Source organism: Colossoma macropomum, unplaced genomic scaffold, assembly GCF_904425465.1.
Source record: "Colossoma macropomum unplaced genomic scaffold, Colossoma_macropomum, whole genome shotgun sequence".
Taxonomy (NCBI): domain Eukaryota; kingdom Metazoa; phylum Chordata; class Actinopteri; order Characiformes; family Serrasalmidae; genus Colossoma; species Colossoma macropomum.
This window is the reverse complement of record NW_023494803.1, coordinates 19792798-19805365: the sequence shown is the minus strand read 5'-3', so window position 1 is coordinate 19805365 and position 12568 is coordinate 19792798. Positions and strand designations below refer to the sequence as shown.

Below are 12568 nucleotides of genomic sequence, written 5' to 3'. Positions count from 1 at the left end.
GAGGAAAATGTAGCTAAGGATACTCTGCATAGCTATCAGTGGTAAAAGCCATCATGAAGAAAATGCACATGCCACAAAATTATATGCCTTATTTCTACTGAGAGAATCTAAATTCAAACATGGAAACTGAACATCAGAATCTGGCACAAAATCTCAGTGAATTTGGTAAAAATTGACTTTAATCAATGCAGGTTCAAAACTCAATTACATGAGTGAGCGGTCCATTGCTGTTAAGGTATATCGCTTGCATGTTTCCGTACACTCCATGTCTGACCACTGCCCCAGCCTCTGAGCACTTTGTGGACGCAGCCACCTCCTTCTCGCACAGAGAGACGAAGCGTTTGTAGAGGTGGAGGCCTTTCCAACGCTCCACAGCGTCGTGGTGCTGCACTCGGCTGCCTTTCAACACCCCAGTCATGGTGTCTTGGGGAACGATCAGCACACTTCCCGGAAGTTCCAGGATAGATAGATACCTACCATTGCTGGTTGGGAAGAACTTTGAGTTGAGCAAGGAGTTCACTGTGGAAATAGGACACAGAACACTGTTACGGCATGAAGTCCGAATGATGTGTCAAGCATGAAAATTTAGTACACAGAGTCAATGCAGCAGTCTGATATGCTAATACTTTTAAAGGTGCGCTGTTAGAATAAGCGTTGGCCCTTGTTAACAGATTTCAAGACGCATGGACAAACATTAACCTGACAGAAGAATATTTTAAAATAAGAACTGGACTATTTGCTGGACTATAAAGGCACATGAAAAAAAGCTTTTCTAAGGTCCAAAAGCAGATATTGTCTTCTATAATAAATGTCCACATAGTCAATCCAATGTGCATATTACTGAATGAACACAATATTACTTATCATTGGTTTGAGCATTTTTCATACCTACCCATTTTTGAAATGATTTTCTCAGTAGCACTTTTATAAAAGCACACATAGATCACCATTCCCTCATGAATCTGTAAACAAGGAAAAATGGCAGCAATATTTCTCAATCATCATTTCTGAGCCAGGAATGTTGTATGGCAGAGAGGTACATGCAGGGAGTTGTGAGGCAAAATAGTCCTTTTTTCCATATTTGCCACTATTTTACCAGTATCAACATTGCATACAAAAACTTAAAAAAGACTCATACAGGTTCACTGGTGGTTCTGAATAGTAAATAAAATGGGCATATCTGCGTCCTATGCATTGTGACCTCTGGTTCCTATCATCACCACTGTAAAGAGTCAGGAAGTGTCTCTACAATCAATCATTTCACATCAAACCACTCTGAATAATCATGTTTACATCTCAATGAGTTATGGAGAGATTTCAAAAAATTAGCGAAGTTCACCTCTAAGTCATGCTAAAGACTTCAACCTACTTAACATGAGGACTGTAAATAAAAGGCATAACACACAAAGAAAACTGTATAAAATACCTCCACCCATTCTGAGTCAGCATCAGCTACTTGAGGCTTAACTTGCAGTAAGGCGTGTGTGCACTGCTGAACAACAGTCCTCGCACTCAAGCTGCAGTTTCTCCGCTCCTGTGCCAAATCCTCAGGTGACTGACGGGAACCACTGGAACTAGTGAGAAGCAAAAAGAAAGCAGAAAAGCAATAAATATATAAATCAATAAATAAATCAACAGTATTGCACTTAATTTTATATATAGTGTTTTTATAATTCTTAAGGTCTCCTTATACTTTTTTTTTTAAAACAGACATTACGTAATTTTTTTATAATGGAAATCATGGAAAACTAAATTTGGCTCTTTGTTTTTTATTAAAAGCATTTGATGTAGTATGTAAACATTGCTAAAGTTTCTAAATAAACCACCTACTCCCTAGTCCATACAGTCCATATATGAAAATTAAGCTGTGAAAATACAAACACACACACAAACACACACACTATCCTAAGCCACTTATCCTCCTGGGTCGCAGAGGGTGCTGGAGCCTATCCCAGCAGTCATTGGGCAGAAGGCAGGAAACACCCTGGACAGGTCGCCAGTCCATCACAGGGCAGACACACAAACATACACATTCACACACACATTCACACCTAGGGGCAATTTAGCATCTCCAATTCACCTAACTGAATGTCTTTGGACTATGGGAGGAAACCAGAGCAGCTGTGAAAACAGCCTGTGTTAAATGACTGTTTCTGTAATGTCATGAAAACCAAGATATTTGCATACATCTGTCCACTCAGCCTTCAGCTCTTTAACCCTGTGCATTCAGGCTGAAGTTATAAGCAGTGTTTCAGTCTGAACCACTTTTCAAATGCACCACAACACAGGACAACCAGTTAAAACGAGATCATTTACATAGATCAGTCTTAAAGGCACAGTACCAAAAGAGCCTGTTTATTTAGGAATAAAGAAATGTAAAGATGAATTCTGAATTCTGTGATTTAAGTACTAAAAACAGACAAACATCATACATGGACCTCATAATATTATATTATAATATTATGTAATATAATATTTATAAACAATATCACACTGGCAAAAGGATTTTTATGAATAATAATAAATCATGTATGACAATGTATCAAATGGTTGCGAAAGCACTGCAGATGTAATGATGCTTCAAGCCAACTGTTAATAGCACAGGATTGTATACCTTGTTACTGAATCAGTTCTTATGGTAACTGTTCCATCAGATGTGTTACTATCAGGTTGGCACAGAGGGAGTCTTTTGGGCGTGGAGCTGATCACACACTGCTCCACAGCCACCTCTGAGACGGAGAGATGCAGGTCATTTTCAGTCGTCATTCTCCCGTTCATCTGGCCTGCCAGCCCCAAACTAAAATAGACAAAATGAACAGCAAGTCAGCAACACATATAGCATATAAATATGACCACATGCAAACTGCTAAAAGCACCAAGTGCCAACAAGGACATCAGTCTCACATGGCGCAGAAATGCTGCAATGTGCATCACAGGAGCAGTTCCCCAGAAAGTCAAATTTTACCACTGACAAAGTCAATTAGTTGTTGACAACTTGATTATGACAAAAGGTCATTGTGTTGATGGACTGTATATTTAAAAGCACTTCATAATGTTCACACATGGTCGTTCTGACAGACTGCAATACACTACAGGAAGTGCTGGAGGCAATATGGCTTTTATTGCTTGTTGCACCGATGCTGTGACAGGGCAAAGTGAAATTAAATTGCAGAAGAGGTAATGGTTTGATTAGCAAATTAATCAAATAATAGATGACAGATGAATCAATTACAGAAATATTCATTAGTTGTTGTCCTATCGATTAGCCAAGACATGTATGGTATGCAAAGAATGCTTACATAGTTTTGCACTTGAGCTATGCATCTAACATGTAGGTAATGGAAGTACACAAGCGTTCAAAAGTTTGGAATCACTTTACATATTATAGGTTTTTGTTATTTTAGATACAATAACTTCTACAATGTAGAGTGAAATATTTTAAACTAGACAACAAAATGTACTTGTTGTATTCAATATTTTTTATTTTTGCAACAACAAGTAGTTTTTAAAGCTGCGCTATTTAAGATGTGGGGATTTGGAAACCTCTCTGGTAGAAAATGCGTAAGTGCACACAACAGGTGGAAGAAAACTGTGTAATGTCGGTTGTGCTATGGGCCCCTTCCCTGAGTGGATGAATCTGATGACTGCGAGCAAGTTGAAAGAGAATTCAAAGAAAACTCCATCAAAACTTGGTTAAGGATGTATCTACCGGGGATGTAAGTCAATGATCTACTACTGTTAGAATATATTCATCAGTATAATGTTGATTTTGTATTTGAGACCTAAACAATGAGTCAGATCTTCTTTCTAACTCTGGCTTTGAAGGGTGACTCATGCACATTATATTTTTGCAAGTTTTTTCTTCTGCCTTGAGTATATTTCAGTTAAGCTATGAGTTTGCAGGGCTAATCTTTATGTTGTAATTGAAAATAAGCAGTGGGGAATCCTTAAGATGTTCTTATTAATTATTATTATGCTTTATATCATTATTTGCAGTTGCATAAGCCTGTGAAATTGCACAGGAAATTGCACTTTATGCATTCATCTGCCACCATACTGGTTTTAAATTACTAAAAAACATGGATTTCAAACTTTTGAATGCTAATGTATGTTGCATAACTAAAAAAACTTAAGTAGCAGCCACCTCAAGGCCTGAATCCTGTCCAGAATTTTGTCAGATTTCGATAGATAACAACTTGGTAACAGGCAATAGCTTCCATTACTTGTCAGCTACTTTACCATAGTAATTCCAGTATAAAACTAAAGAAGCACAACAAATATGTCTGGGCTGATTGACAACATTTGAGGTAAGGAGAAAATGTGTTAATTTGATTTTTAGCTAGTGTTTCTTTTAAATCAAGACCAACCTGTACTGGTCCTCCATGGGCTCCAAAAGTTCAGGGACCTCAGGGCTTCCTGGGCTAGCACAAGGCTCCATGCCAGAAGGCTCTTCAGAGCCTGAACACTGGGGACAGCGTTGAATCCACAATGCTACGTCTGCCTTCAAAGAGCCCCAGAAGAAGTGTCTGGAGATGAGCTTCAAGCACTTCTCAAATGCGAGATGGTTCATGTCATCATGGTACACAGTGAGTGTGGACTGCACTTCCTCTCTGCTCCTCAGGACTCTGCGCCTCCCATGCTCCTGAATGCCTCTCCCAGAAGTGTAAAAGAGGAAGCCATCTGAAATAGAGAGAACAAATGAATTTGGTCCACAGTGAATCGGTAGCACATAAATGACAGAGACCTTTTAGCTCTTAAAGGGGAATTTCAGAGAATTTTCAAAAACTCTGCATAATTCAGTTGTTAAGATGCAAACAAAGTCATTCAGAGTGGTTTGAGTTTGTTTGATGAGAAATGGTTCATTATAGGGAAAGTTATCAACTCTCATTTCTTTACAGTGGTGGTGACAGCAACCAGGGATCACAATGTCTATGACACAAATAAATTAATTTTATTTATAATCTAAGTTTCACTACTATACTACTACTACTATCCTGAGTTTTTATATGTAAAGTTAATCATGATTAAAGTAGTGATAAATCTGAAAGAAAAACAAAAAAAAACCCCATTTTTTAGAGACTCTTTTGCCTCACAATGCCTAGCATGCAACTCTGACCATCAATGTATTCAAAATATTTTATGGCAAGCCTTATCAAAAGCAACGTCTCAGGGATCAGGCTCTCTATTCATAACCATTTCATGTAATAGTTTTCTGTAGAGTAGCTTTTAGAGTCTTCAGACTTCTAGTTGCTTTTATCACCACTGTGAACAATTCTGACTCGTTAACTTTCTCTGGAATAGCACATTTCAACCCAATACCACTCTGAATGACACTGTTTACATCTTACCAACTTAATTATGCACAAATAGTAAAAATCGGTGTCGGTAAGTTTTCCTCACTTATTTGACATTAAGGAGTTTGACATAATATGTTAGCATATGTTAATGTTTTGAAACGTACAGTTCACCTTCCAGTCCATACGGTCCATAAATAGAAACTAAGCTGCAAAACCAGCCAGCTCTGAATTAAGTGTTTTTATGACTACCAGCACCTCTTCATCAGCCAATCCGGCCTACAGCAGTTTAGTCCCACACATTCACAGCAAAGTTATAAGGAGTGTTTCAGTACAGACTGCTTTTTGAATGAACGCAATACAAGGCAATCAGCATAGAGGTCATTCATATTAGTCTAAGGCACAGTAACAAAATCAGCCTGTTTAATTCTAAGGGATAAAGAGAGGTTGGAAAATGGTCACATATAAATGAATTATGTTTGTATTTCATATGTAATCCCTCACAAACATCATAAATGGGTCTCAGGGAAAAAGGAATATACACGAAAAATGTATCATACGGGCCCTTAAAAGGAATTCACTCATTAAAATGGGCTTAAGTCAATATTCCAACTTTTCCACCGTCAGCTATTGAAGTCAAACTTGGTTCACGTCCCTGCTTACAGTAACCACAGTTCATCATACCAAACCATTAAAAAAAAATAATTTGTTTTTTTTTTCTGTAATTTTCAATCTAAAAATAATGATAAAAACGAGGGGAAATAATAGTTTATTAATAAATATTTGTAAAATATTTGTAAAATGCAATTCCCAATTTAAGTGTGTATACTCCATAACCCCCCAAAAACATAAATGTGCCCACTAACAGACGGTTTGACAGGGGCCAGATTAATCATCTTTGTAGCCGTATCTCTTACTTTTGACTATGCTTAATTTGGTATCCGCTAGTAGAGATGTGGACATTGCAGATACATCTTGTTTCGTCCAGGTCCACAACACTGAACCCAGCTGCATGTGCCTCTCCATCATGAATGGATTTTAAAAATATGTTTTAGGCGAAAAGCTTATCTAAAACAACGTCTCAGGCATCAGTCAGCGTATTCATAATCATTTCATTTAATAGCATTGAGTAGAGAGCTGCACACGGTCTCCAACCACTCTGTTCCATCTCATATTGCTATAATAATATTGCTGAAAGAAGTAGCATCCTGGGTCTTACGTCAACAGGTAATTTCCACTAAAAGTGGAACAGTCTCATTAATGCCCATTTCGCATGAACAAAGATTTCTCATTCAATTTGCAGCTCATAATTCAGAGACATTATCTCATATGACCAACTGAACAGCAAAAGACTCACCACTGAACAAACCTAGGTTTGGGAAAGAACGGTGGGTTAAGCATACAGAATGAATTGACTTTAGCTGCTGTAAAAAAACAAAAACAGGTCCTTTCATTACCGTTCCTGCGGTTTTAATCTACATTTCATTACCATTCACACGGGAATATTGTAAAGTTTATCCCGATTCAATATGGGGGAAAAAGTAATTTCGCCCTGTTCCCGCAGTATTACCGCCATCTCCGTTCTCACGCGGTTCTCTATTTCAGAGGCATTAAATACTTCAGCTGTCTGGCAACTGAATTTTGGAAAAATGTTTAATTGCCTTTTAAAAGCTTCAGCATGTTAAACATTTCAAAAATACCTGAATTTTTATCAGGTGCAGATGGTACCACTGTCTTTGCCATTAGATGCAGTAATCTTATCATAGCTAAAACTACGAACAAAATAAAATTCTGATATTGTAGTTTACTTGAGTTGATTAGGAGATGACAATATTCTTCTTTACGTCCACAGGCAGCTATTATATTCATGTTTATATAATCTGTAAATCGGTGTACATATGATGGTCAATTCTCATAGGGCCATTCATCATCTTAAGCCTAAGCCTAGATCAATACAGATTTTCAACGACCACTGACTTTTACATTTAGTCCATGATTAGGCTCAATCCACGTCTAGAAAACCATGATATTTTACACATTAGCATTTTACTTGGAGAAAGAAAATATTTGATGCCATTTTTCCCCCCAAATCAGTTATCAGTCTCTAAAAGCAAATATGTCCTTCACTTATTTGCAATACACGAGCTGTTTACTCCTGCTAACTGTGAGGTTAGAAAACAGAAGGTCAAATGACTCACCATGGATAGCAAATCTGGAGCAGAGTCTCCTGAAAGTGTTCTTCTCCACAGAGGTGAGTCCTGTTGGATAGCCTTTTCCATTCAAATACATCTCAATGGCATCATATTTGGAGAAAAAAGCATGCTGGGTACTCAAATCATCCTGTGTCTCGCAAGAAACACTCCTGTCATCCAAACCATAAGTAGAATCTTCACCTTCGTTGTCCTGTGAGGAAATATGCAGTCTGCATTGAATATTAGCACGTAATGGGCTTGGAGGATAGACTAGTACGATATAACTCCAACCCAAATTCAAAACAACAAAAATGGCAACGCACAGCAAATCCTAACAGTGGACTACCTGTGTGGTGCAGAGCAGCAGAGTGGGGACCGCATGAGGCTTGAGGCAAACAGACGCTCCTGAGTGGTCAAAACAGTCTTCGGTAAAGTGAGTGGAACACACAACAGATCTGGGCCGTGGCTGCCAGTTCACTCTGTGCAGGTTTCTGATCCACTGATTAAGTCGCTCTGGCTCATCAAATGGAAATCTGTGAAAATACCATGGGTTTCAATATTAGTTACTGACATAATGACTGTCAGACAAGCTACCAGCCTTAAAGGGCCCATATCATCGTTCACACTCAATTTTCCTCACTTATTTGACATGAAGGAGTTTGACATAAAAAAAATAAATAGTTTATTAATAAATATTTGTAAAATAAAGTTTTGATTACATCACTGTGCACCAGTGAGTGGAACAAATAATATTACTGTTTTTCATTTCCCATCAAGCCAAAACAAGACCTGTGTTCCACTCAGAAATAACATCAACTTTTTCAGGAATCTCACACAGACCTGCTTATGACATACTGTTATCTAGGCAAGGTATGTTGCATAACTAGAAACAGTAGTGGAAGCCATTTATTTTCTATAGATAAGCAAGTCTATTTGATAGTTAACAATTCATTGCAGTTTGCAGCAAGTGCATGATTTATGCATGTATTTTGCAACATTATAATTACTGAGATATAAGCTCCCATTACTTGTAGCTACAATGACCTCATTGTTCTGGAAAATCGGTTAAATTGTCATTTTTATTTTTTTGCTGAATTATCTAATTAAATAAATGCTGATATTTTGTCAACACTAAATTTGCAGGAGCTAGTGGTGCAAAGTTAGACCCTTGAAATTAATAATAATGCTGTAATGCTAATGTCCACATCAGCATTTTCAGATTAACTGTTCCTCTAATATCATCAGTGTCCAAAAAAACAAGTATCTCCAAAATGGTAATTTTAAAGGAGAAAGCAAAAATTTTCTTAACTTTGAATGAGAGATTTAATTAAGTCATTTTGAACCATTTCTATTGTTCCGTTCATCATTAAATTTTCACACATTGTAAATGGTAGCAGCTATATTGAAATTTTGGAAAAAAATTGAGAAATGGAGATAGATGTTTTCTTTCTGGACAGTGACTATGTACAGCTGAAGAATCAATGCTGCAAATATTTAAAAAGGAGACGTTTGTGTGTCACAAAAAATGAACACACATTTCTAACTGCATGAATTTCTTCAAGCTAAAATTTCCAATTCATTCTATAGTCACTTTATTCTCACCGATGAAAGGTCAGGCCCAGCATCCTCTCCAAAGGCCCATTGTAGTTATTGCAGCTATAAACAGCACAACGGTATTTTTGTGTTGCTTCATCCATCTCCATGCAGAACCGGCAATTGCCAATCCACTCCTCGATGTCTCTGGTAATAGTGCCCCAGTAATAAAGCTCAGATATCGAGTTCAAACATCTTTTCAAACCAAAGTGTCCTCTTTGGTCATGGTGCTCCTTTAGCACATTAATGACCTCTTCTCTGCTTCGAAGAACTCTGCGAAGCCTGGAACCGTGGCGGTAATGCAAGACACCATCTAAGAATAAGAGACAAACAAACAGTGATCTGACATGATAAACCAAAAAAACATTTTTTTGTGTGTGTTTTGTCAACACTATTTGAAACTTCCAATTTTTTAAAAAATCTAATAATGTATACCAAGTACTAACTTGTCCAGACAGTAAAGCGCAAATCTTTTCATATTTTAAAGGGGCATTCTACTGATATGTCAAGATCTCTGCATAATTCAATTGTTGAGATGTAAACAACACATTCAGTGTGGTTTGATGTGTAATCATTCATTGTAGAGAGTTACTGACTTTTCTTTTATACTGTGCTCATGATAATATTCAGAGGTTGTGATGTCAACAGTGCAAATACAGCCATTTTATTTATTATCCAAAACAACCAGCCTACACGTGTCTTCTGACTTATGCTGATGATGGTGAAATAACTGTAAATCTGGAAAAAACTGTTTTCTTTGGGAACTTTTTTGGCTTACAACACCCTATAATTTTTTAGTTCAAGTCGTCTTTGTCATTCCTTGATATAACTTAAATACAGTGGTAAATGAAATATCACAACAGGCCAAAAGATGATCTCAAAACTCATAAAACTCATCATAACAGGGTTTCAAACATCAAGTAGCACACATATATGTATTTTATGTAATATCTTTTTGTGAGATAAGTTTCATAGGCATGAGACACTTCGGACATCTAGCTCCTGTAGGTTTCTCTTGAATGACACATCACACGTCAAACCACTCTGAATGACTTTGTTTACATTTTAACTATGTTAAACATGAATTGTCCAGAAATTGTCGAAAAATGTTTGGAATTCATGAAATTCCCTTTAGCTTGATCAGATTCATGCTAGCGGTCTTCCATCATCCCATGATCCCTTGCTTAAAATCGTACAAATATCATCCGTTTGAGATCTGATTGATTTCTATTGTCTGGCAAAAATGGCTTGAGCTTACCTTGAAGACAGAAGCGTTTGGCACATCTCTTGACAGCATCTCTCCTGCAGTAAGGCATACTGCTGTATACACCTGTGCGCAGGTATTTCTCCAAAGCATCATATTTTCTGAAATAAGGCTCAGATGTGGAGATCAATAGGGGGCTGTTCATGCTGCTTCCATTTGTGCTGGTCTGCACAGTGTGACCTTTGGAATACGGATGTTCCATATGGACCAAATCCTCATCTACCGAGGGGTGCTCATCCTCCACAGATTCCATGGAGACATCCACCCAGCATTCATTACTGACCTGTTTCAGTAATAAAATGTAATAAATGGCATTTTTGTGTAGTTGTGCATCAGATACCAGCATATCAGCACACATGAATGACAACAAAATTACAGGTGTTAACTGACACTGACTTCCTGTGGATATGCAGATGATTCAAGTGTGGGCACAGCATCAGATTTAAGGCAAATTCTGTCTCCACTTTGTTCAAAGCTGTCCTCTGTGAAGTGTTTGGAACATATAGCTGATCTGCTGTGGATGGACCAGCGGTCCCTTTGAGCGAAGCTGATCCAACAGTTGAGTCTGCTCGGCTCGCCAAAAGGGAACCTGTTGATAAGATTAAATTTAGCATTATTTCAACATTTGTGCTCAGAATAATTTCCAAATACTGGTCATCCTGGCAGAATTCACACCGGTGAAAAGTGACTCCATCCTCATTATCGACCAGCCCAGAGCTCTCACAGCCAGGGACAATGCACTGTAGGCGTATGACGGGATTGGAGGGATGGGAACAACCCTCACAATTGTCTATCCACTCAGTGACGTCTTTGGAGATGGAGCGCCAGTAATACAGATCAGACACAGCTTTCAGGCATCTCTTGCGGCCTGCATGATTTCGGTTGTTATGCTGTTCCACCAGCACAGCTTGTACCTCCTCTTCGCTGCGGAGCACCTTGCGCTGCCGTTTGCCATCTATGTACCAAAGAGCATCACCTAAAAGGAAAATGATTTACTGTGGTTATGTTAGCCAGGAGCAATTCATTAATTCATACTCAAACAGGCCACTCACCTGCCCAACGAAACTTCTTACTGCACCTTCTTAATACACCTTTAGAAGCTTTGTCATGTTGTGTATATATCCCAAATCGAAGATACTTCTCAACGTCATCAAACCTGCTGAAGCTCATCCTTCAGATATAAAAAGTCGATATTAGTGCAAAACCTGATTTTCTGTATTAAGATGTGATGAACTGTAATTTTGCTGAATTTGAAGGTAAGTTGTAAAGTGTTTTTACATCATTGTTTTGAATAAGATTAGAATCATGATTAAAGTACACTTTCGGAACAAGTTTAACTCCCAACAACTTGTGACAGACGTTTAGTCTTCTACACACAAAAGATACCCTAGCTGACTTTCAGTAGTTAGTAACGAGACTCAACCGCTCCACTTCAACCAGTTCTCACTACAACTTTCGATTTAAATCAGTTTCTGTTTTAACAACGTACCTCCGTAGATTCTTCGATGCGAATAACGAGTTAAATATTAGTGTTAAGATATCATTTTATTGATATATTTGCCGAGCAGATTCAGCAGAACCAACGGCGCACATTTCTGAAGGGGACAAAATTTTGCGGTACATCAGGTTTGGCAAAAATTCCTTCATAATCCAGCGTTTTTACCGATTTGACGTATTTTCAAAGAAACACCCGGAACTGTCAAACTTGTTTAATGTCCGTATGTAATTTTATAGCGTTTTACTGACGTGTTGAACTGAAAAGTGCCTCAATTGTTTATTGCAGTGTGCAGCAAGAAAAATTGACGTCGGAATTTTACGGAGCCCTGTGCGTCACTTCCTTCTGCCGTCAAAATAAAAGTTGCGAACGCGAAAAACCTACCAAACATCACGATCAGTTTAAAGAAGTTAAAGATTTATTTTATTTGTTTCGGTTCGAGTTGCCTCTCATTATACTCATTATATATATATAATGTGTGTGTGTGTGTGTGTATCGCTGCTGTCGGAACAAAACCTCGTATCTCCATTTCTGTCGTTTTTTTGTTTTTGACGTTATTTGTAAATATGTGTTGCCGTTTACAATGTATGTGAAATTCATGATGAATGGACCAATAGAAACAGCCTAAAATGACTTGGAAAACGTCTGGTTTCATTGACTTACATTAAAGGTAAAGTATGTTTTTTCCTCCTCCTATAAAGTTACTATTTTGGAGATACAAGGTTTTCTT

At 37.8% G+C, this 12568-nt stretch overlaps 1 protein-coding gene across 2 annotated transcripts; it reads right to left on the bottom strand.

The window, feature by feature from the left end:
• Positions 1–4: 4 nt before the first annotated feature.
• LOC118823586 lies at positions 5–12181 on the bottom strand. Of its 2 annotated transcripts, none has more exons than XM_036593282.1 (13): positions 11833–12181; positions 11396–11514; positions 11019–11319; positions 10734–10932; positions 10338–10626; positions 9089–9392; positions 7833–8019; positions 7493–7697; positions 4368–4680; positions 2615–2797; positions 1427–1574; positions 893–962; positions 5–519 (listed from the first exon to the last, which is right to left on the bottom strand). In XM_036593282.1, the coding sequence occupies exons 2-13, from the start codon at positions 11511–11513 to the stop codon at positions 194–196; spliced, it is 2643 nt and encodes an 880-aa protein (XP_036449175.1). In that variant the 5' UTR covers position 11514; positions 11833–12181; the 3' UTR covers positions 5–193. The 2 variants fall into 2 exon arrangements, with proteins under 2 accessions (XP_036449175.1, XP_036449176.1); XM_036593283.1 differs by having other exon boundaries at positions 6–519; positions 10740–10932.
• Positions 12182–12568: the final 387 nt, after the last annotated feature.

Excerpts from the sequence above, each read along its gene's own strand:
- LOC118823586 (XM_036593282.1), bottom strand. The coding sequence starts at position 11,513 with ATGAGCTTCAGCAGGTTTGATGACGTTGAGAAGTATCTTCGATTTGGG. Across the intron at positions 9,393-10,337 it reads CAAACGCTTCTGTCTTCAAG|ATGGTGTCTTGCATTACCGC; the intron begins GTAAGCTCAAGC and ends TCTTATTCTTAG. Across the intron at positions 520-892 it reads GAAAATCATTTCAAAAATGG|TGAACTCCTTGCTCAACTCA; the intron begins GTAGGTATGAAA and ends CTATTTCCACAG.